At 41.5% G+C, this 26,033-nt stretch overlaps 1 protein-coding gene across 8 annotated transcripts in view; it reads right to left on the bottom strand.

Annotated features, from left to right (window-relative positions):
• Window positions 1-24,279, bottom strand: part of PIEZO2 (piezo type mechanosensitive ion channel component 2) — a 474,955-nt gene extending 450,676 nt beyond the window's left edge. For all 8 annotated transcript variants that reach the window (XM_068237153.1, XM_068237160.1, XM_068237158.1 and 5 more), the window contains exon 1: window positions 23,861-24,279. In XM_068237153.1, coding sequence (XP_068093254.1) covers window positions 23,861-23,924 — 64 coding nt within the window. In that variant the 5' untranslated portion in view covers window positions 23,925-24,279. The remainder of the gene's footprint in view (window positions 1-23,860) is intronic.
• Between the last annotated feature and the right edge of the window lie 1,754 nt (window positions 24,280-26,033).

Raw genomic sequence — 26,033 nt, 5'->3', positions numbered from 1 at the left:
TTTAGTGCAGATTTCTTGCAAATTGTATGCACTTACCATCAATATTGGTTGGTCCAGGTAAGGCCACGTTCACAGTGGCCACTACATTGCGTTCCCCATGATAGCAGGAATGCAAAGCAATGGATCAGGAAACCAGGCCACACACATTATGTTCAATTTGCATTGGGTACAGTGAAGCATACAGTCAATGAAAAGTATGCTTCACTTGTACTGTTAACCCTCGCATTTAGCAGTGCTGCAACATGCTATACCGCAACATTCCCGCTGCACAGTGAACGACACATAAGTAGTGCATTGCAGTGTGGCAAACCACATTATATAGCTGCCATTACAACGCGCCGCAACGCACCATTGTGAATGTGGCCTAAAAGCAACATACAATTTGCAACACAAGCTGGAATTCTTAGCATCTCATTTGTCATTGCCCATCTCTACTCATCAGCACTGGCTGCTGCCACACAAGAGACACTGCTGAGCAACAGGATCGCCAGTGGAAAATCGCACTATTAGGCTGTTTTCACGATGACAATATAATTGCATAGCAAAGGCAATTTGCGTGTGGTCCGGTATTAGTCATGCAGAGAATCTGAAGACATAACAACAAAAGTTGTTTAGGTGATACATTTTATGACTAACTGTACAAAAATCTTGTACAGTTAAGTCATTGAAAGTATCACCTAAACAACTTTTGTTGTTATGTCTTAGCAAACACAATGCGATTATAATGTAATGGGACATTCACATTGGTGTGTAGCAATGCTGGCCACGGCTCCTGCTCCGGCAGCTTGTTTCAACTACATGCATTAATTCACGCTTCACAGGGAAGGTTCTTCTTGCATGTGTCCTTTTTTTTAAATACATTTTTATATCTCACCATGGTGGCACGTTATGTGTCTTTTATGCTTTTACACAAAAAGTGTATATAAAAATGTATGATGCATCCACCCAGGTGGAATTCAATTAGTCAATTTCCAAGATGCACAAATTTGCATATGGCATTTATGGTATTTGCATCTCACTGACCATCGCTAATAGCTACACTATTCTGTGTTGTATGCTTTCCAGAAAAATCCCTCGTTGAACTACTTGTCTGAGAATTGTTTTACTTACCGTACTTGGTTCTAAGAAGTTATAAAGCTTTTTTTCACCCAAGAGGCTGAAGGCAGTGAATTTACCGCCTGTCAGCTGCTCCCTGGCACCGCTCAGTATGGACAATGGAGAGGGGGCCACCACACTGTGTCACATATGAGTCTGGCCGAGGCGCACCTCAAGTAACGGACACAGCCTCGGAAGAGCAGTTGTCAGGCGTGCTACTGTGCCCCGCACCCACCACCTCACCATCCATTCTGGTATGTCTATTCCTATATTTGAATGTACTACCTAGAAGGATTGTTCATGGACATAACTTATCATTAAAGTACACAATTTTTACCATTTAAACAGCAGTGCTAGGCTATTTTTCACTCTTCACTTGTTCTACAACTTATGGAGTCATTCTGGAAGAAAGTGCTGTATGCTATGCTGTCTGGGCTGTGACCTCTTTCCTCCTTTTAGAAAACTTAGAATCTTTTTATCCATTTCCCTACTTTAGACCATATCATGCTCAGAATATGATACATCTGTTTGCACAGATAACACTGATGCGCTGGCATATGCACTCTGCAGCAGTCATATCAGCTGCTTTAACTAAGTGATACCAAAACTGCTCATCACAGTAAAGACACCATGCAGAGACAGCTTATGAAACACCCTCTAAATATGTCATGTATACATATATAACCCTGGAACACATCTATATGGCCAAGTTCACACTACGTCCAATTCCATGCATTCTACCGCAGTGGAAAACTGACATGCAGAAAGTGCTGAAGGCAGTTAGTAGTTTGCGCTGCGTGGTGGTGGTTAGGCATCGCCTGGGGATGGGTTAGGGTTAAACATCGGCAGGGGGTTTGGTTAGAGTTAGGCACTGGCAAGAGGGTCATTAGGATTAGGCATCAATAGGGGGTTGGTTAGGGTTAGGCATTGGCAGGGGGGTTGGTAAGACTTAGGCATGGGCTGGGGGGGTTGTTAGGGTTAGGAATCAGCAGGGGGGTCGTTTAGGGTCAGGCATCGGTAGAGGGAGGGTTCTTTGTGAGAATAGGGTTAGGTTTAGTTACCAATATTTTACTATTCGAAGTAGCACTGAACAATAGTAGAACATTGGTAATTTTACTGATATTCTTCTAGCAGATATCTCAGGCACCCAAATTTCCATGCATGTATTGTGTGGCATGTATCATGATTTGCACTAGCAATACATTGACCATAAAACATTTTGCCATTAACAATTTCTTATTATCGGGGATGCTGAGTTTGTATTCTCTTCCTGGGAGAATGGCAGATGTATCAGGGACAGGGTTAGACTGACCAGCAGTCTGGAAACTGCAGTGAAAAATGGTGTCTTATTGCGATCAGGACAAGGTGAGATGATGAGGGGAAATTTACTATAAAACCTATCAATAAATGGGAGCCACAATCAGGCTCGGTTCACACTGCATGGATCGAAAAATGATTTGTTTTCAGTTTCAAGCAGGCTGGGTCTCCACCTGGATTTTGCGGTTATAGCTTAATTTATTAGTGGTGCCATAGTCATAAACAGCACAACGTTTCGGCAACATTTCAGTGCCGAAATGTTGTGCTGTTTGTGGCTATGGTACTACTAATAAATTAAGCTATAACTGCAAAATCCAGGTGGAGAACCTGCCTGCTTATTCTTCACGATTGATTTTGCACCTGTGTGGGATCCAGGTGTTTGCTGGTTGACTCCATGGTGTTTCCGTTATGTTGTCCATCCTCACCCGTTCGGTATACTTGTAAGCGATCTGTTTGTTTCAGAATTATCGCAGACTCTCTATACTTGCATTCCATTTGCCAGAACGGACCAAACAGATCTGTTATGAACGGACTGACATGAACAGATCCTATTGCTTTGCATAGGATCCGTTGACATCCATTGAGATCCATTCTGTTTAGTTCCAATAAATAGAACGTTTTTTAGTGCCATTTGAACCCAGCCTCAAGGCTTAAAGGGGAACTGAAGAGAGAGGTATATGGAGGCTGTCATGTTTATTTCCTTTTAATCAATACCAGTTGCCTGGCAGCCCTGCTGGTCTATTTCTCTGCAGTAGTATCTGATTAAAACCAGAAACAAGCACGGAGCTAGTCTTGTCAGATCAGACTTATAAGTCTGAACCACTGAAACACCTGATCTGCTGCATGCTTGTTCAGGGGCTATGGCTAACAGTATTAGAGGCAGAGGATCAGCAGGGCTGCCAGGCAAATGGTATTGTCTAAAAGGAAATAAACATGACAGCCTCCATATACCTCTCTCTTCAGTTCCCCTTTAAGTAACAAAATGTATCAGAAAGCTCCAAAATGTTTTTACATACAGTGCAGTTTAGGTTTTTACCAACTTCAAAATCATATTCATAACCTCAATAAAGTAACAAGTCATTCATTTTGCACGTAATAGAAAATATTAACAGTCTCATAATCTGGAAAAGTAAAAAAAAAATCTGATCAAAAGTGGAAAGTATTCTGCAAGAAACACGCAAGGTATGTTCATGTACAATATATGATGATGTCAAATTTCTGTTTTGGAGGAAATTCTAGTCATAAGAAAATAGTCAAATGTCTCTCTTTCCCAGTCAAACAAAAAGACTCCTGAAAACTCTGAGGTGCGTCATCGATGAATAGATCCTTGTGACTGTACATGCCTTCCTCCGACCGGTGCTGAAATATTTCACTACTGAGGTCTTTGATCCCGCGTGTCTCTTAGGTGGCCTGTTATTGCGTGTGCCGTTCACACACTCCCTCCACAACAGACACTATCTGGCCACAGTTTCTACAATCAGAGCAAGTGAACATGATCTGACTTAGCATAGCAGATATTCATGAACCAGAACACTAAACATTTCTGACAGGTGGAGAAAAATATGATGTGACATACTTCTGTACTTAATTTACTTTTCAAAAAAACCCAAAAAAACAGGAGCCTCCAACAAGGGCACGTTTACAGATGTTTGCGCTTGCAGAATGCATGCATAAGTTTCTTTTCAAGAGTCAATATAACATGTTTATTATATAACATCACACTACATATTTCAGTGCTGCACACATTTTATTCTTACCTAATTTTATTATAAAATTATCTTTCCATCTAAGTTAACTAAACTGGCAAAGCCCTAAACTGCAGTGCTTTGCAAGTCCAGTATTGAATCTTTATTATTTGGAGTATGGACTGTCTAGAAATAACACAGCTGCTTTCCTTGCATTGAAGGGCATCCACAGCTATGATTTTTAGGCAATTCCTGTAAGAGTTGGTCCAGGGATTTATCTAACTGCCATCTGGAGTCAGGAAGGAGTTTTTCCCTTTAAAGGCGAATTGTCCCAAGCCTTGTAAGCTCTCTCTCTTCTCCCTGTATCAACTACGCACGACAGACCTGTGACCACATTGTTCTACTCTTCACCCCGCTGCCACCACAAGCCACTCTGTCAGTCAACACTGTCTCTCTTCCCCCCACCGCAACAACAGATGCATCCCTAGCCTGTAGGCTAAAAATGCAACTCTACAGCAAATGAGCTTGTCGAATAGCTTGCACAATAAAACATTAGTAATATCGAACAGCTTAAAGAATACAGCTGGATGTCATGAAAAGTAATTAGAAGTCAAAACACTTATATCTGGCTGAGGAAACATGGCTGATTACATTTTAGAGGTGACAAGCTGAAAATAGCAAATTTTACATCAGAATGTGTGGCTGCTGTTTTGAATGCAGTCTTTCTAAATGCAACCCTTAAACTGAATAGAAAAATATGAGACTCAGTTCTATGTTACTAATCCTCTATTTACATTAGTACTACACATATATTTCATTGTCTCATAACTTTATTTTCAGTTCAGGTTAATTTTATATAGTATTATCTCAAAACAGATTGAAATTGGAATTGTGGTTTTCGTATCCAGTATGTATTGCAAAAGTAGTCCATCTTTTCAGGATAATAGATGGATCCATGCAAATCATTCATGTGTGCCCTTAAAGCTAATGGGCAAAAAAATAAAAAAAATAAACCAGGTACTTACCTAAGGAGAGGGAAGGCTCTGGGTCCTAAAGAGCCTTCCCTCTTCTCTCCGATGCACTCATTGCAGCGCTGGCTCCCCGTTTAAATCCCCCGCCGCGAGGGACTTCGGAAGTCTTCGAGAACTGAGTCCTCCCAAAGACAGATGGCTCCATACTGTGTGCGTGCAAGCTGTGTGCCTGCACAGTATGGAATGGCCCGTCTTGCTCCCAAAGACTACCGATTTAGTCAAATACTGCTACGGGGAGCCAGCGCTGGAACAGGCACCGAGAAAGGAGAGAGAAGGTTCTATAGTAACCAGAGCCTTCCCTCTCCCTAGGTAAGTATCTGGCTTTTTTTTAAAAGGTTCCCATTGACTTTAAAGAGGAACTCCAGAGAAAATAATGTAATAAAAAAAAGTTCTTCATTTTTACAATAAGTATGTATAAATGATTTAGTCAGTGTTTGCCCATTGTAAAATCTTTTAAATCCCTGATGTATATTCTGACATTTATTACATGGTGACATTTTTACTGCTGGCAAGTGATGTAGCTGCTGTATGCTGTTTTGGCAGTTGGAAACAGCTGTAAACAGCTATTTCCCACAAGGCAACAAGGTTTACAGACAGGAAACTGCCAGATGTACCTTGGTACTCAGAGCTTCTTGTGTGAGGGGTTTCACCACAATATCAGTCATACAGCGCCCCCTGATGGTCTGTTTGTGAAAATGAATAGATTTCTCATGTAAAAGGGGGTATCAGCTACTAATTGGGATTAAGTTCAATTCTTGGTCGGAGTTTCTCCTTAAAGGCCAAACGGGAATCTGGAACTACTGTTTACAGCACATTAGAAAGGGGTATTTACTCCCATAGAAATTCTCCAAATTAGTATTTAATTGAGAGACATGATCAAACCGATCAGGTGATTGATTTGTAAGCTTACGATTAGGTGGTTACATACAGTGACCATGTCTCACATGTTTTTGTTTTTAACCTATACAGGAGGAAGAAATGCGCCATGAGCCATAATCACCACTCAGAGACTTATAAATAAACCACCTGATTACAAGCTTCTCCGTAACTTCTCTATAAATAACATTTCTATAAAAAACGTTCTGCTCCAGAGCACACAAAGGGGCAGATTCACAAGATATTGTTAAAATGTACAAACACACAGCCTACACAAGGTGTACCAGCATTAACGCACACTCCATAATAAGCGTCCCACCATAAGTGCATTATATAAGTGATGTGTACCTTGAGTACATAACGGAAGCTGCGCTATTTGCGCAATACCTATAATGTAGTTTATGTAATCTCTGGTACACCTAAAATGTGCTCTGTGAGCAAAGGGGTTTTAGCAGTGTTTTATAAAGTGCCCCAAAGAGCCTAAAAGTGCAAAGTAGCGTCGTGGGGATGGAACTAATGACATTGGGTAACTAATTAGGTTAAGTCAATAACACTTTAAAAGCACATAGTTCCCGCATCTTGCTTCCTGTTAAAAAATATAAACAGACAAGGAACATAATGTTAATTGAGTATAAAATTGTATGTTATGGTGAAAGAACGAAAGTTTTACCTGGTTGGTTGTTCCATATCAGGCCTCACATGTGCTGTTAAACTGCACTATTCTACCCAGCATATTTCCTTAATATTTGTATGCTATATTGGAAACTCCCAATAAAATGTTATTTGAAGAACTAAAGGTTTTTTTTCGGATTGTTTAGGTAGACATAATTGAAATCCATTCTTCCAGTCAGGTGATTCATGAAATATAACTGTGGCCATGTCTAGGAAAATAAAGGAAGATTTGATAGCAGCCAGCAAGTAATAAAATGCAATGGGGATGATTCTACTTATCAACTGATCAGAATTTTTCAGCAATAAGAGATGTGGAAACCCCTCACTGACGTCAGCCTTGAAAAGTACCTTATTGGCCTCTAAGCCATGGAAATGTTAGACTCTTTATTCCACTGACTGCTTACTGAGCACCTACACGTTTATTTGCAGTGCAGGCGGGATTCTCCCAAAATCTATTCCTTACCTATTATGTGACCTGAGATAAATGAGGATCAGTGTTACACCTGGACCTTTTCTCTTCTAAACCTCATAAAATACATTAATCTGTTACTGAATTTGTTATTGGCAGTTTTATATCTCAGCAATGACACCTGCATTATGATAGTTCTGAAACTATAGAAGGAAGATATGTCAATATGCCAGTGAGTAATAAATAAAAAATGAATCTATAGTTGTATTTTCCTACCTGCAGGGAGTAATTTAATTTATGGGCTACCCCTGGTTTTAGTATATTGCCCCACCCAGTAGCCAGCACTTAGTAGCTGCTTTGTGCTCATACTCAGAATGAACATGCACTTCCTCTCCTATCAGGTTCAATGAAATACACCACCCTGAATACCGACTGATGTAGTTCCAGTAATCTCAAGTCACCTTATGCATCAATGGACCTGACAGCGACAGGTAGGAAGGTGGCTTTCTGGAGATACTACAGAAGGCCTACTTTAAGGGAGGGACAAATAGTAATGTCCCATGTATTCACTGATGTGAAAAAAAAAGTTAAAATGGACCTGAACTCTTGCACAGGACACAAGGAAAACAGAAATAAATGCACTGTAATTTTACACTGTTTAATTTAGGTGTTGTACAATAATTGATGTACCTTTCTTCAAGTAGAATTTTGTGTACACCCCCCCCCCCCCATGGCCATCATTCTAAATCCCCCCTCCCCCAAAGTATAACTATCATAGGGGCACTGTGCGACATCCTCCCCATCCACCCCCTGCGAATAGTAGCCATTTATACAAAAATTCATAACCCCCCCCCCCTTCGCCACGTACATGGTGGCCAGTAAATTGGCCCCCTTCCCCTCTTGCAGAGTAGTGTAGAGTAGCACAGAGAGTATTATTTAAATAGTATTACAGTAGTTAATAATAATACTAATATTATTACAGCACTCCCTGCACTACTCTGCTGGGTGGGAGGCAGGAGTAGCAGATCCCCATAGCTCATGCCCCCCCCCCCCCCCCCCGCAATTGTTAAGCCTCTTATTCGTAACATGGCAGATGGATTTACAGTCATTTTAGCGACAACCTGCATGTTGCAGCACTAGGAAATCTTAATCAGCCTGGAGTTTGTATGTTTTACCCATGCTTGCATAGGTTTCTTCCAGGCACTATCGTTTCTTTCCGCATCCCAATAATATACAGATAAGTCTTCCCCTGCCCCAATCCAGGGATTCACTGATGTAGGGACTAGATTGTGGGCTTTTTTGGGGTACAGTTATCATCATGACTATATAGTATATACTCTACGGTGCTGCTGAAGATGCCAACATTATACACATAGACAAACACAATAATTATGTAATTTGCTCCAAAGGTACAGTTACTTTTTAAGGCGGGATACCTAAAGTGCCAGAACAAATTTCTGTCACTCAGTTGGAAGATTAGGAAGTGTCACAGTTATTGACTATGTGTATGTCAAAGTTTTAGTCCTTTTCAGTAGAGGGGGTAAAGGCTAGGTTAAGAAGAAAAAAACCTTCAACTGTTAAGCATCAGGCAGGAAAAGGGTTATTTTACAGCATATTAAATGCAACTAGCATTTTTTTTTTACTAGACCAGCATTCGAAGGGTTACACACAGAGCTTGACAGTTCAGTGTAGTGAAATGTGGAGGCATCAGAACTTTAGATAATGTTATCTTGTGTTTACTTAAATGTATCAAGTGAGGAACGTGACACATTCTCTGACTGTGGAGAAGCAGCTCAACACAGACAGAGAGTCAAAGCATGTCTTGCCTTCACTACATAATTAATAATACCAGTTATTAATAAAATGCAAACTCAGCTCACAAAGCAAAAAACTGTACTTTTCGGAACCTATAATATCTAAATGAATAATAATACTTATTCACAAATGCAAATGTGATAACCGTATGGCATATAAAAGGTAGGAAAACATGTTTGTATTGAATATTATGTCAGGGTTTTAAACCGCTTTAAAAGGGGTGCAATGGAAATGGAGCAAAACTAAAGCAGTCGTACCTAGCAACTAGTCAGAATCCTTACTTCCCTTTTAAATTGGAACCTGAGTGGTTCTCTAAGCAACTGTTTGGCTGTTATAGATAGACAGACATAGATAGACAGATATTTCAGCACCTGTTAACCACCTTTTTTTAAAAAAAAAACACGCAGCTAGCACTTTGCTAGCTATGTGTTTAATTAGATCGCCGCTGATCCGCCGCTACGCGCCTCAAAAGAGGGCCCCCCCAGAACCTCAGCGGTAATTGGCCAGGCTGCCCTATGGGGTGGATCGGGACTCCCCATGACGTCATGACGTTGATGACGTTATTCCGATCATTGACACGGCGATGAAGGAAGCCCTAACAGGAAATCCCGTTCAGAGTGGGATTTCCTGTTGGGTATGATCACTGGCGGCGATCGGAGGGGTGGGCGGGATGGTGCAGAGAGGGGGAAACATGTAGCTAGCGCTAGGCTAGCTACATGATTAAAAAAACATAGGTTAGGGTGGTTAAATAACTAGCCTGTTTGTGTATAACACTTTAAAATAAATCTTCACTTTAAAATGAGTAATATCTGATGCACTGATCCTGTATATACCCCTTGTTGGCTTTCACTGACCACCCCATAGTCTTCACACAGGTACAGTTTCCCATAGATTTCATACACAAGAACTTGTATTAAGTAAGAGTATGAGAAGATGCAGATGCCAATATATGCGTTTAATAATAATTCCAAAATTTAAATAGCACTTTTCTCCTGTCGGACTCAAAGCGCTTGCGCGGCAGCCACTAGGACATAGGCAGTAGCAGTGTTAGGGAGTCTCGCCCAAGAACTCCTTACTGAATAGGTACTGGCTTACTGAAATAGGAAGAACTGAGATGTGAAGCCAGGTCTCCTATGTCAGAGGCAGAGCCCCTGCTGGTGAAAGTGCTTCAGGTTACCTTTAATGTAGATTTTATGCATGGTAGGTTAAATACAAACAACAGTTTGGATTTAATTTTTTATTTTATGTTTTTCTTTAAATCACTTTAGTCTCTGTATTTGTGTGCAACAAAGCAAGGAGTTTACTACTATTTCTACTGATTTTTCCTTATGGCATGATTTCATCTCATTCAATCTACGCTAGTTTTGCATGTAAACTGTTGCCTGAATTTCAGCAAAAGCTCGGTATACAGAGGCGCCAGAGTAGAGTAAAACGTTTTAAAAACCGTTTAAAAGCAGAGGGGGATGTTAGGGTGGACTTACCTCCCTCTTACAAAAAAGAAAACTCACTCGAGTCTCGATAAAACACAATTGACAAATAATTTATTCAACTCCACAAATGCAACGCGTTTCGCGGGCGTGACCCCGCTTCCTCAGGCAAAAATGGGAGCACAACTCAGTGGGTCAAGCAGTAGGTTTGAGCGCCTCAAACCTACTGCTTGACCCACTGAGTTGTGCTCCCATTTTTGCCTGAGGAAGCGGGGTCACGCCCGCGAAACGCGTTGCATTTGTGGAGTTGAATAAATTATTTGTCAATACTGTTTTATCGAGACTCGAGTGAGTTTTCTTTTTTGTAAGAGGGAGGTAAGTCCACCCTAACATCCCCCTCTGCTTTTAAACGGTTTTTAAAACGTTTTACTCTACTCTGGCGCCTATGTATACCGAGCTTTTGCTGATCTTCTAGTCCACCCTGGGTGGATGGGTGCATCCCCATCTACTATCTACAGAGAGCGACTTCTTAACCTGAGTGGGGTCAGGTCCTAATGCTCCCCACCTGCATTTAAAGTGGTTGCCTATGGGTAACCCGTGTTTGTGAGTATATACAAAATTGTATTAAACTCTTCATTTTACCTGACAATACTGCGATTCTCTTCTTGTTTTTAAGCATGCCTGAATTTCGCAGTTCATACCATGACAATGTTTTCCTATTATATGGTTACATGCTGCCTATCTATACAGCCCAGAGGTAACATTATCTGGACCGAAATGACCTTACAATATCTACAGCGCACAACAGGAGTATTGCGTGTTCTCAGCGTATGGCTCCTTGCAAATTATAACAAAAATCATCTTACAGACACAGAAAAACATTATTCATGTTAAGAGCAAATATTCTGAAGCCAGCCTATAATATCTCCACTCTGCGGAAAAAGCATCCAGCAGATCAATACAGTCACAATCACTGCCATTATGAAAACAGTAATGACTCAATAAGTACTCTAATGACTTGTTTAATAATAGGGGAGGGCTATAGCTCCAGAATGATGGGTATATGGCTGAGCCTGCTGGGGGATATTCTAAAGTATTTGGCCTGGTGCACACCAAAAACCACTAGCAGATCCGCAAAATGCTAGCAGATTTTGAAACGCTTTTTCTTATTTTTCTGTAGCGTTTCAGCTAGCATTTTGCGGTTTTGGGAAGCGTTTTTGGTGTAGTAGATTTCATGTATTGTTACAGTAAGGCTGGTTTCACAGTGGGACGTTACAGGCGCACGTTAGAGCAGCCTGTAACGCAGCCCACCGCACAGTAATGAAAAATCAATGGGGCTGTTCACAGTGCGGACGTTGCGTTACATTGTAACGCTGCGTCACAAGACAACGTACTGCATGCAGTACTTTGGACGCGGCTGAGCCGCGTTAGACTGCTTGCACATGCTCAGTAATGTTGGGGAGGAGCGGAGAACGGCCAGGCACATGGCTAATTAATATGCACTGCACGTTATGACGTGCAGTGTTTACTTCCTGGAGCAGCCGCTCTGTGCGGCGATTGGCCGGCGGGACCACGTGATGCCGCATGCGCACAAGAGTGCGCATCACGGCATCACTGACGCCAGAGTGAGCTGCACAACGCGGCTCACTCTGACGTCCAGATCCAGCACCACCAGGCGTTGAGTTAGGGGGACGTTATGCGACCTTAACGCCCCCTCTAACGCAACGTCCTGGTGTGAAATTAGCCTTAAGCTGTTACTGAACAGCTACTGTAACAAAAAACGCCTGGCAAACCGCTCTGAAGTGCCGTTTTTCAGAGCGGTTTGCGTTTTTCCTATACTTAACATTGAGGCAGAAACGCCTCCGCAATCCAAAATCTGCAGCAGCCCGGGAGTATGCGTTTCTGCAAAACGCCTCCCGCTCTGGTGTGCACCAGCCCATTGAAATACATTACCCAAGCGGATCCGCACCCGCAAGCGGATCGCAAACCGCAGCCGAAACGCTGTGGTGTGCACTAGGCCTTTAGGGCTGAAATCTATTTCTTTCAAGTATAAGTTAATATAAGGAAACGAGCTCTACCATCCACTTGCTGATAATAGTCACAGATTGCCCAGCAGGCTTGGCTCTGTAAAATTAACAAGCTGACACAGAATTGCATTCCAGCAGTTCTGGAGTCGTTTATGGCTTTCAGAGACAACAAAGGGGAAATTTTCATATTCAGCAGTGATGCACTGTGGGGCACCTCAGAGCTTACTCCAACCTGAATAATCCCAAATACTTTCTGTTTTAAGAAGACAAATTTCTGTTTTGCATTGCTGATAAATACTATCTTATTTAGTGTCAAAGATCAAATGTCATATAAAATATGAATAGCAAGGTATTTTGTGTATACTTAGTGTATATGTATTGCACAGTTAATTCATAAGACAACATCAAAAGGACCTAGCAGATTTAGAATAACAGGAATAATAAACATTCTGGGCCCGTTTCCACTATCGCGGTTTCCGCCGCGATTCCGCAGAGTTTCCCCGCACATGAATCGAACGGGGAAACTCTGCCATAGGGGATATCGGCGCCATGGCCGAATCGCTTGCGGGAGCGATTCGGACGAAACCCCCCGCAGAATTCGCGGCGGAGGCTGCGAATCCCATAGCCGTGCATGGCACGGCTCATGGGATTCGCCTGCGATCCCGCCCACCCGCTCAGTGCCGGCGTGCGTCTGCGAGACGCACGCCGCACTAGTGGAAACGAGCCCTCCGGGGTTGAAGAGGATAAAAAAATCTCAATTAGGGCTCAATTCCACTAGCAGCCTTTTCTAAGCGCTAGTGATTTGAAAAAGCTCTTGCTAATGCAATGCTATGGGAGATTTTTATAAAATCACATTGCTCAAGTGGGATCACACCCATAGCATTACATTAGCAAAAGCTTTTCAAATCACAAAGCACTCTGGAAAGCGCTCCTAGTGGGTTCCAGGCCTAAGTAACGTACTGCTAGTGGGTTCAAGGACTTGAAGATCATTTTAAGTGAAAGTTTACAGTAGGAATGATTACTGTACACACTGTACAATTACACACTTTTTGACTCTGCATAGTAGATTGCTATATTCTATGGAGAGGATGAATAGGAGGCACCTCGCTGTGATATATAAAAGGTGATTGTGGCTAGAAATCAGTAAGCACATCCCCATTGTATGTTTTGTATTACATTTTTAGAATGCATGCATTTTGCAATCTATAAAAGCATCTGCTGTCTCATAGAAAGCTCTGTCTGCAGTTTCCATCCCTGGGTTTTGATGCAGTACATTTTTAGAACGCACTGCATATCTGTCCAGCTCTATGATCTTTCCCATTCAGTGTAACTGAATATGGTCCCACATAGAAAAACGCATGGAAAAAAAACGATGGTGCAGATTTATCAAAACAGTGCAAGGAGAAGTGGAACAAATCTGGTGTGGAGGTGGAGCAGTTGCTTTGACCAATCAGTTCCATGCTATAGCAATCTACTCCATGTATGCACTAGGGATGATCAATGAGATGCAAACAGTTCCAAGTTGATGCAAATTTATGCAAATTTGTATGCAAATATAGGTACTTATCCGTTAGCCGGGCGCATCCGGCAGGTGGCGCTAACTACTATTCCCCCTCCAGGCCGACATGGATAGTAGGGAAAGATGTAACTCTGGTGGAGTTTTGACGCCACCTAGAGGATGCGCCCGGCTAACGGATAAGTACCCAAATATATGCAGCTTCAAAATGGACCAATCCATTTAAACCTGGGTTTAAACTGCATACATTTGCATAAAAATTTGCGTACATTTGCATTAAGCCTGGAACCCACTACAAGGCACAAATCCCTATCGCTGGCACTTTGAATTAGCGATTTGTAAGCGATTTCATGAGCATTTTCTGGCATTTTAAATTATTATAATCTTTTTTTACAGTTTGCATTAATTTAAAAAATAACACACACAAATCTCTCTGTGAAGCAATTCATAAGCAATTTGCTAGTGCTTCAGTACTTTACATTGATGCGCAAACACCCCCAAAATGCTGCATGTCCTGTGATTGTCATTGACTAATAGCAATCGCGGTACTTATCCGTTAGCCGGGCGCATCCTCTAGGTGGCGACAAAACTCCACCAGAGTTACATCTTTCCCTACTATCCATGTCGGCATGGAGGGGGAATAGTAATTAGCGCCACCTGCCGGATGCGCCCGGCTAACGGATAAGTACCGCAATCGCTACTGTGGAATTTATCCCATCTATTTACATTGGCAGAGAGTTTAGGGAAATCGCTAGCGAATTAAAGCGTTCTTAAAACAAAAAAAACGCTCTAGTGGGTTCCAGCTCTAAGGGCTGGTGCACACCAAAACCCGCTAGCAGATCCGCAAAATGCTAGCAGATTTTTAAACGCTTTTTTTTATTTTTATGAGGCGTTTTGCTAGCGTTTTGCGGATTGCTGCTGCGGTTTTCAGTATAGTAGATTTCATATATTGTTACAGTAAAGCTGTTACTGAACAGCTTCTGTAACAAAACCGCCTGGCAAACCGCTCTGAAGTGCCGTTTTTCAGAGCGATTTGCGTTTTTCCTATACTTAACATTGAGGCAGAAACGCATCCGCAATCCAAAAAATGCCTCACCCAGGCATTTTTCGTTTCTGCAAAACGCCTCCCGCTCTGGTGTGCACCACCCCATTGAGATACATTGACCAAGCAGATCCGCAGCCGCAAGCGGATCTGAAAACGCCCAAAAAGCCGCTCGGTGTGCACCAGCCCTCACACTGTTTTTTAGTGAGTTTTTTTTAAGGATTAAGTAGTGGGAATAAATGCTAAGTAGGGTCCATGCTCTGAGGGCTGGAACCCACAAGAGCGTTTTTTTTTGAGCATTTTGGCAGCGCTGCGATACGCTAGCGTTTTGCCAAAACGCTCAGCTGATGTTAATGGATGGGGCAACTTCCACAGGAGCGTTTGCGTTTCCCAGAAACGCAAACGCAGGACCTGCAGCATTTTGGGAGCGTTAGCGCTTCAATGTAAAGTATTGAAACACTAGCAGAAACGCTCAGCAAAACCTAAACTGAGCGGTTTTGCTAGCGTTTTGCGGTTCAGCACACTGTAACAAAATTAAAAATAATTCACAGGACCAATCAGGATAAAAACGCGAAACGCAAAACGCTACACAACCGCTGAGGAAAAAAATACACTGTTGCAAAACGCGACCGAAAACTCGCATGAATCCGCTTGCAAACCGCTCATGCAAAACGCTAGCGGTTGCGTTTTGCGTTTGCGGATTTCAGTGGGTTCCAGGCCTGAGGGAGTGGGGCCCTCTGCCTTAAAATGCATACAGTGGAGGGAATCTTCGCATGGTCCACAGAGCCCCTTTACCAGTTCACAAGCAGCAGATTCGCTAGTACTCCAGAGACTGGCCAGATTGTCGGTGAATCCTAGTTTGGGAAAACCAATCATTGCTATTGCCATGTAAACTATCACTCCGTCTCCATATCACTTACTATAGCACCCATTATCCTACAAAGTAATCTAATGTTATTCTGATGACAGATTTTTTATTATTTTTTTAACAAATCATTTAACACCTCATTTTCTTTTATATTTCCCCATCCAAAATACACACAGTTTTTGTGGGAGATGTGATGATATCAGCGCTGCAGTGAGACTTGGGTTTTGTTCTGTCAGTCAGACTGCTCTATGTGCTATATTTTTGTTTACTGTGACAATATTCATATAGCAAAATGCTTTGCTGTCTTATCTTGAGGCTGCACCCTGGCTGGTGGGAAGGAGGAGACTGCTGTTGGGGAGGGGTAGACCATCCACTATCAGCTGCAGGCACTAATATAACACAATACCCAGACAAATGTTTAACAAAGTACAGCAGATGTTACATAAGGCTCTCCTCTGCATGTACATCATCTCATAGCAATACAGACAGCACAGCAGGCAGGAAATGTGGCATTTGTAGGATTGAATGAATGGGTGAATGGACCATACACAGAATACATACAAAGCTGTGACAGTAACTATTACCAAGGAGAAAAATATGTGCTGGCTTATGCGAATGCACTGCACAAAGATTAATTGTTGCAGGGAACGCAGACCGCGTTACTTTCCGCATTAGTCACCCGCCCCAAGAACTACGCCTCTACCTTTCTTCTTAGTCTGTCCTCCATGGATATCCCTGTTATTTTGTAAATATCTGTAAAGTCCCAAATTCCCAAGACAGAGTATGGAGATGTGTTCCTAACCTGTCCATACCTTCAAATCTCCTTTTGGTACTATCTATAGACAAAATATTGTCTTTTCTTTAGCACTACCTTCTGTGCCACTGTAGACTATAAAATAGATAGCAAACATTGAGGGCTGGAACCCACTAGATCGATTTTTTGAGCAATTAGGGAGCACTTTAAATCACTAGCGCTTTCCCTAAACGCTCTGCCAATGTAAATAAATGTAACAAATTCCAAAGTAGCGATTGTGATTAGCAAAATCGCATTTGCAGGACATGCAGCATTTTGGGAGCATTTGCGCTTCAATGTAATGTATTGAAGTGCTGGCAAATCACTCATGAATCGCTACACATAGCGATTTGAGTGTGATTGCAAGCTGTAATAAAATTCTAATACATTGAAAGGACCAATCAGAATTAAAATCGCTAATTGCAAATCGCTACACAATCGCTGGCAAAAAGCTTACACTTTTTAAAATCTCTCCCAAAAGCGCCGGAAAACGCTCATGAAATCGCTTACAAAACTCTGAATAAAAACGCTAGGGATTGCGTTTTGCGAGTTGCAGTGGGTTCCAGGCCTTATATTGTGCTTTTCTCCTGGCGGACTCAAAGCTCCAGAGTTGCAGCCACTAGGACATGCTCTATAGGCATTATCAGTATTAGGGAGTCTTTCTAAACAGGAAGATTCTCCTGTGTCAGAGATCTCCTCAGTGTGTCAGAGGCAGATCCCTTTACCAGTACACTATCCAGCCACAACCACATAGCAGTAATATAACTGTGTGCATAGCATACCCATAGCACAAACATAACACATAATACAAGTGTGGCAAATTGCTGAGCAATGATAAAGACGATAGAGGGGAAGGGTCCGGCTGATATTATGAGCTTACAATTTGTATTTTACAGTCAATGAGAATTAATCACCCACTGGTTTTCTTGGAGCACTTAGCATACAATAAGTACAGTATCATTTTAAAACTGCATTAGAAATGAAGGTGATTGTCATAATACAGTATGTCCTCTTGGTCTTCCAATCAACACAAATATTCATACCACAATGACGCATCTTTTCATTCTTGGGTTCATTTAAGGACCACTATAGCAAAAAAATTTAAATTTTAAAATACATACATATAAAAAAATACATTTCTCCCAGAGTAAAACGCACTATAAATTGCTTTTTTCATATGTTGCTGTCACCTACAGTAGGTAGTAAAAAGCTGACAGATCTGACAGATTTTGGACTAGTTCATAAGAGATTCTTAGTATTACTTTTATTCCTTAAGGTGCCCATTAACGGTACCATTTTTTCACCAAATGCAATCTTTCAATGCGATTTTTATGGTCGAAATGTATAGAAAATTCACCTTTTATGAAGGCAGTCGATAAGGAATAATTCTTTGGTCAATTGCTAAATAGGATAAAATCGATCCAAAAGTTGGATTTTATGATTGCATTTAAAAAAAGAATCATTCCGTAAATGTGATCAATCGATAATTGCCTTCTGATTAGTTACGATCATTCAAATCGCATCGAAAAATCACCTTTAGTGAAGAATTGTACCATTGCTGGGCACCTTTACATTACTTGCATTCCCTGAAAAGGATCTATACAAAGACGCCAACTGGACCAGTCCAAAATCTAACAGCTCTGTCAGATTTTCACTACCTACTGTAAGTGACCGCAACATAGGAAAAAAGTCATGTATGGTCTATTTTACTCTGGGAGAAATGTATTTTGTATGTATTTTAAGTTTTACAATAATTGTCCTTTAAAATTGTCCTTTAATAAGGTATTGCACAAAACTATGAGGGGGTGTGACTCACCGAAATATACGTCGGCCAATGAAATTTCGATTATTACCAATTATTATGGCAGATCATGAAACATTTGATGATGAGTTGCTATGGGTGATAAAGAGCAAAGAAAGTTTAAGCAAAAGACGATTCCAAGAGCAGCCAGTTAGATTCAATTTGGAGAGAAAACTGGTACAAAATGTAAGCATTTGCTCAGAGCAACCAATCAGGTTTCTCCAGGCAGATACAAATGGATGCTGAGGGGTTGAGGAAGGTAACTGCATCTACCCAATTACCCAGTGGCATAACTACAATTCATGGCCCCCCCCCCCCGAAAAACTTTGAATGAGCCCCCCCACCAATGTCCACATCCCTTCCCTTGCCTCCCCTTAGTGCCCTTAACGACCTTGGGGCCCATCTCACAAGGGTCATAAATCATAATCTTCACACGCATAACAAGTGTAGCCACAAAAACCTGCATCAGTGGAAGGGTAGGTTAGTAGTTGGGGCCCCCCACAGCTCTAGGCCCCCATGCGATCGCAGGGCTGCTGCCCTGTAGTTACACCCCTGCCATTACTCCCTGGAAAGTGCTCCACTGTCACTCCCAAGTTCCTTGTAGCTCTCTTTAAAGATCAGACCCACTGGCATTAAAGTTTAGGAAAATACTAAATTATAGTCCACAATGTACTGCTGAAAATGCTCAGATAGTCAATAATCATGTTATGCTGGTGTGGTACCTGCTGTATTAGTCCTATTCATTCAGAGCTCAAGCATCATACAAGTTCCTATTCCAGGCTAACGTACAGTATATGTGTGTGTTGTTTTGATATTGGATGACATTTTCAGCTGAGAAGTCTTTAGTGAAGCTTTGTAAGATAAGTAATAGTATGTCTATAGTAACATGGAAAAATGGATATGAAAAAGGAAAGGTCTCGGAAAAGCAACACTAGATCATTAAAGTAACTGTGACCCAGACTTAACTGACATATTCAATCTTTCCGCTTCACACTGTAACGTGTATTTCCTCAAATATAAGGTTGTCCAAGCATGAAAACCAGCATTCCGCAAATGCAGTGACATCATACCCAGTGCAGTAAAAGATGCCAGTCCCTGCTGACCGCCACCTGGAAAATAATGCTGTCACTCGAGTCAACATATAGACTTATATGATGCATCAATGCTCCTGAACTGTGCTATCACTATGACGCATCAATGTTACCCCACTAGGATGCATCACTGTTACTGAATGTTACTCATCACCCATCCTACACAGTGACACACAGGGGAAATGACAGTACACCCTCCTATACCTCTCATCACATGTTCCCGTAGAGATATGAAGTGAGGATTATGTATTGCTATCTTTGGCACTTCCGAGAACCACATTCTCCTCCATAACGGATCGAATTTACAGTACTTTCTATGCTTCATTTTACTATTTATACAGAATTGCGCCACACAAACTCTTTTTATTCTGCATAAAGCATATTAAATCCCCAAAAGTCTGAATTTCCCCTGTTAATAAAAGCACATTGTTAACTAAGCCCTACTATATCTAAGTTTATCTACAGGACTCCCTAAAGTATTGCACTGTCTACTAATGGACATTTTCAAGCAAAAATACTCCCTCTAGTGTGTGATCTACAAGATTTATTGTTAGCTGAAGTTAGGCCTATTATTTGGTAATTCACCCCCTAGCAAGAAAGGAGGTAGCGGTTTGACTACATATTGTAAATCATAACAGAGTCTCGTAGCACAATCATTTATGGACATCCAGCTTTTTCACGTCCATATTTGAAGCAACCTCACTTAAAGGACAACTGTAGCAAGAGGGTTAAGAAGGCTGCCAAATGTATTTCATATTAAGTAATACCAGTTGCCTGGCTCCCCTGCTGATCCTCTGCCTCTAATACTTTTAACTATACACCCTAAACAAGCATGCAACAGATCAGAGGTTTGACAATTTTGTCAGAATTGACAAGAATAGCTGCATGTTTGTATCTGGTGTTATTCAGACACTAATGGGGCCAAATAGATCAACAGGCAGCCATATGGTATTGTTTAAAAGGAAATAAATATGGCAACCTCCATATTCTTCTCACTTCAGTTGTCCTTTAAACAAAGGTTTATTTCATAAACTGAATGAATAACACCTAGCACTGCATGGTGCATATGCCCCTTTAACCCTAAATGATTTGCCAAATGCAGTTTGTTTTGCCGATGAATCCTAATGCAGCATGAGATAGTGGGCCCCCTTGGTTTGTTGGGTACCATAGCAGCTGTCTGATCTGATCTGATCATCACAATCCTCTTGACTCAAGCCTTTGATAATTACATAGAGATTTCAGGATGGGATGCCTCCATTTTACTGTTACATGGTAATGCTGGAATCCAAATAATGGTACTTGCTTCATGCTGTACAAGGCTTCTTACTTCCGTTTGGCGTCTGAATGGATGCAGATATCCTATCATGTCTATGAAGATAATTAATCCGGCAATGTGTTTATAATGGCGGAAATATGTCACTGTGAAGCATACTAGTCTATGGCACGGCCCCGGTATTCCCCACAAAGCATTCTTTGTCATAAAACATGGAGAACCGTGAATGGCCCCATAATTAATTATATTTAACTATGTGAGACGTCTGTTTACTCAAATATAACTCTTGTGTACAGATCTGAACCATTAACATCCCATATCCATTATAGATCTGTGAGATCTTATCTTAGGACTGGCGTTATGGACAAAAATGCATAAAATCAGGGTATAAGCAGCAGATCTATCTGACCTATCCACGTACTAATGCATTTTGCAGGATTTCATAAGTGCTGGAGGAAGGCTATAGATAGGCTTTGTCCTTGGTCTACTGCAGACAAATAAATGGGTTATTCTAGCTTAATGCAGGGAAGCAAAGATTCCCATCAGCAGCAAGAATAAGCAGACTGCAGCTCTAGAGAACTGAAAGTCCCAGCTTATCATTCAATGAACAAGTATATGAAGATTTCTACAGCCCAAGTGGGACAATCTTCCTGATTTGCATGAAAAAGTGGGATCATTGGGTTCAGTAGAACAAACACTGCAAACATGTTCTAAACTTCCTTCTCCCTGATTATGTAAACTTAAGATCCTCAGTGACCCCTCTGTAGACGTCTACCTAGTAAAAATACAGCAGACAACAGAGCACGGGCTTAAGACCTCCACAGCTGCTGCTCAGTTAAATGCATCTTTCAGTCTGGCTGAGAGCTTGTAGGCAAAGCCAGAAACTGACTGCTGACCACACATACCCCGAAGCGACAATACAGATGTGGATCTCAGCAAGCAAGACTTCTTTCAGACTTTTTTTTTCTACAAAGCAGGAGAAGTATAGCCCTCTCAGCTACCAAACGTACTAAGCATTATTAATGGTATTGTGTCTACCCCTCAGCAATGAATCCAAAAGCTCTCTGTGAACTTTAAAATTACTTTCTGTTCAAAGCAAATGCCACATCATGTCTAAAGAACACTGAGTCAAAAGAGCTTGCAATCAGGTAGACCTTCCACTGTATTTCACAACCTTAAAAATGAGTAGAGGGTAATGTGTGCTAAAGTGAATTGCCCCCCAGGGCTAGAAGACAGTGTAGAGTAATTGGTCTATATGTTATGTGCTATGCTATGCCCTTCATATAGAATAACAGATCCCACATCATACTCTGTGGTATAGAAAAGTGCTGGTGCTAAAATAATTCACTCCTCATATTTTTGCAAAAATAAATATACAAGTTAAGTGATGCCATCCTTCACAATGTTTATTCCATATGTATATGGATCAGCCATTCCTTGGTCACATCTCTCCAGCACTGTGCCAAGTTTAACAGACATGTCAGATGGTTTTGGAGATAACCAACTAGCCTTGCCAAACTGTTGCTTAGTTCTAGGTAAGATGATTTGGGGAAGGTGATTATTGTTTATTTTTATATTGCGTATATCATTATTTAAAGTGTTGTTCCACAATAAAAAGAGGAAAGTAATTAGTCAAGCCTCCACTGAATATTCCATAGCTCTCTATTGTGCGCTGCATTGGGTTGTGAAACATTACAGCCTGCACATCCTAGAACAGATGAAAGTGTTCGCTGAAATATTAATGTTCCTGAGGAAGATTGCTAATCACTTGTCTGCATCCATTTCTACCATTTTTTGTCTCTAAAATGTGGTCAAAGTTGTTACACGGCCTAATTTACAGGATAGTACAGTCCTGTGGTAAGAGCTATGGTGGGGCATCCACAAATAAAGGTGTTTAGCATCATGGGGTGCTTTTAAAATGACTCCGCAAAGAAGGCGTCAATATAAAAATATGCGTATCATAGTCAGCCAGCAAGATCTGTCATGAAGCCAGCTGCACCATAAGCAAAGCATCATTTTCAATAAGGGATATGAATATACTGAGCTTATACATCTGACTCCATACTATGGGTGTGATTGATTAGGACAGTTCTGTGCAAATATTACACTGAAAAACACCTGGGGCATCATTGTATGTGTCCAGCACAGCGATCTATCTCCTGCACTGAATGAAGGAGGTGATATGGAGAGATAACTGTGATGGATGCACTTGGGTCGCCAACACCCCAATATGGCAGCCAATTGATCACTCGCTGATTGAAAATTGTTTGAGTAGTGGGGATCAATACTAATCCCTTGTCTACTCGATCGCAAATAGATTGCAGGAAAAATCGAGAACATTTAAAGCGATTGACCGTGTACGACGCTTTGTGGCCATGGTTCCCCTTACTACTCCTCCCCTGCTCACTTCACAGAAATTTTCCAATCACACGTTCAATCAATAAACTGCCCAAAATCAACTGACAGTCGATCGATCGGGAATGTTTAGCTGGCCATATACTGTACAACTTTGTTTTCAATTTACACTGTGATCAACATCACAAGCGACATCACCAAGAACCAACATTGTGATTCTGTATTCCAATCGTGATGTCGATCGTAAACACAATAATCCACCACTACTATTTTTAGCCAATTCGATTTTTTGTTGTCTAATCGAATGTCTAATTAAATTAAAAAAAAAAATTCTATGGTGTATGACTACCTTTTGGGACAATAGATCATCTCTGGCAGATTCCATCAAAGTCATCAAATCATCCAGAAAAATTGATACATGTATGGTGAACCTTACTGAATTTCCCTGAAGTAAGATAAGATCATCTCACTAGGCTGTTGTCAGTGACAGTCACACAAGTATACAAAGCCAGGTGTCGTCAACCTCTGCAAAGCTCTAACATAGAGCACTCTATTCATTTATTTGTAAGTAAAATCTAACATTCTGCTACCATTAATAGTAATTACCACTAGTATATATTAATCACACAGAAACATAAAATACAAATAAATGAGGTATGTGGGGATTAGTCTAGGCAGAAAAAGTTAGAGAAGGTGTAAAAAGCTTTCCTGATCAATATAATTATTCGGCAGCATTGTTTTTTTGTAAGCTAAATGTAGCCACTCACCCACGAGAAGACAGACTGGGAGCAGTAGTCTGAAGATGAGCCCACACATAACCTCTGATGCCATCACTTTCTGAGGACGATCGCTCCAGCTACTCAGAATAGAGAGTCGCGTGTGCCAGTCACTTCCCTGCAGTACTTTCCAGCCGAGGCATAGGTGAGATCAGTGGGGGGCAGGCAAGGAGCATGACCCCCTAAACTTTTCACACTCTGCCTGCGCTCCGCTCCAACATTTCCCAGCCAGCCCGAGTCGCTGCAGCTGCAGAAGTAGAGAGACTGCACCTCTCTGCCCTGGCTCCATGCATGAGGACCAGGCACTTGCCGGAGGAGATCACTGGCACTGCGCTGTCCGGGCACAACTCACTGACAAAGGGGACCTGCCATGACAACAGGCTGAAGGCTCTCCATAAGGTGCAGCGTTCCTCTCTTCCCCCTGCTGTCCTGACCCTTTTCCTCCCAGTCTGTCAGGGCCAGCTCAGTCCCACCTCCAAACTTTAACTCTTTCTGCCTCAGCTGCGCTCACACTGTGCAACTGCATAGGTTAGAGATATTATCGACAGATTATTAGCTGCTGGGAGGGAAAGCCTTTTCTTCTATAGTTTAGTAAACGTGCTGCTTACAAGTGTCAGCACTGCACAGAGGGAAAGGAAGTGAGGGAAAGGGATGTTAGAGAAAGGAATGGATAGTCAAAAACAGAAATATTCTTATTACTAGTAGGTGGTGGTAGTAGAAGTGGTGGCTGTTCTTGACTGACCCATCCTTTGTATTGTTATTAATTATTATATTAGTATTATTATTTTCATTATTATTACTACTACATAGTTTTAAATCTTTTTAACAAAAAGGCTAGTAGTTAATCTTTCTGGGGTTTTTTTACTGCAATATTCTTCAGATTTTTATTGTTATTACTATAATGATAATAATTATTGTTACTGTATTATTATTATTCAGTAGTATTTAGTGAGGCACTACATGGCTAAAAATGTCTGTCCAAGCTATATACGCTATATAACAAAAAGTAGATGGTCCATTATTATATAGTAATAAGATAACTGCAGTAAGGCACAGTTTGTGTAAATATGTGTATTGCAGTGTCCTTAGCAGTGGAAGGATATTACTCACCAACAACAAGGCAGAGTGGAAGAAGCAATCTGAAGATGAGCCCACACACCACTTCTGATGCCATCACTTCAGGATCTCTATGTACAACTCTATGTGCAGATAAAAAGCAAGCAGAAGCACTGTGTGCACCAACTATTAAATTCCCATAGCCTCTATGTCCAGCCAAGGGCAGAGAGTACACAGGTCAGCATCGCTCAGAAGCAAGCTCTCAGCATTGCCCTTGCATATCCAGGACATCAAATCCCAGGCAGAGTGGGCTCCTCGGTGCTGGACCTTTGCAGAATCTTGTGCTCAGAGCAGGTTCTCTTTCTCTGCTCAGGGAAGGGACAAATCATGGTTTCCCATAACAGAATAAGTTCTATGGCAAATTCAGGTATATAGTCTGATCTGTCTCTAGAGAAGTATCAGTTTTCTTTTATTCCAAACGTGCTATGGGATCCAAAGCCTAGAAATGTCAGAGACTCCCCAAAGATTATCCCCAAGAGGACCCAGTGCTGAGTGACAGGAGGATTGGGAGATGCATCTTAGAAGCTGCTATGTCTCATTGCAGTCCAGAAGGTGGAGGCTGCTCACAAAGCTCCAAGGGATGTTGCAGTGTCACTGGCTTACTGTACTGGATTTTTGGAACACATAAGCTCCTCCTTGTGACACTACACTCCTCTAGCTTTACAGGCTGCTGTCTGCCCTCCAGTCCACTACCTCAATGAAAGTTGGCAGACTCCGCCTCATACGAACAGACTTGTGAGCCAATGAAATTCTATGGCCTGAACAATTTTGTCCAATCAAATGGGGAAGGGAGGTGACGCTGGTGCATCATTCCTGTAGTCAGCTGTTAGGGCATATTTTATTTTTGCGGACAATGTTATAAGACACACCTTTTCATACTGATATACTGTATATACTCAAACATTACACAGCTGATTATGACAAATATCAGTCAAGGGCCCTGTTGCATTACAGTTGTCTGTGACTAACTCAATTTTCATATTTTCCTCATAAGCTTTTACGCCTAATCTTCACACCTTTGTTGTGAAGCAAAAACTTCTAAAACTAA

This window comes from Hyperolius riggenbachi, chromosome 5, assembly GCF_040937935.1.
Source record: "Hyperolius riggenbachi isolate aHypRig1 chromosome 5, aHypRig1.pri, whole genome shotgun sequence".
NCBI lineage: Eukaryota > Metazoa > Chordata > Amphibia > Anura > Hyperoliidae > Hyperolius > Hyperolius riggenbachi.
This window is presented reverse-complemented; position numbering and strand designations above follow the sequence as displayed.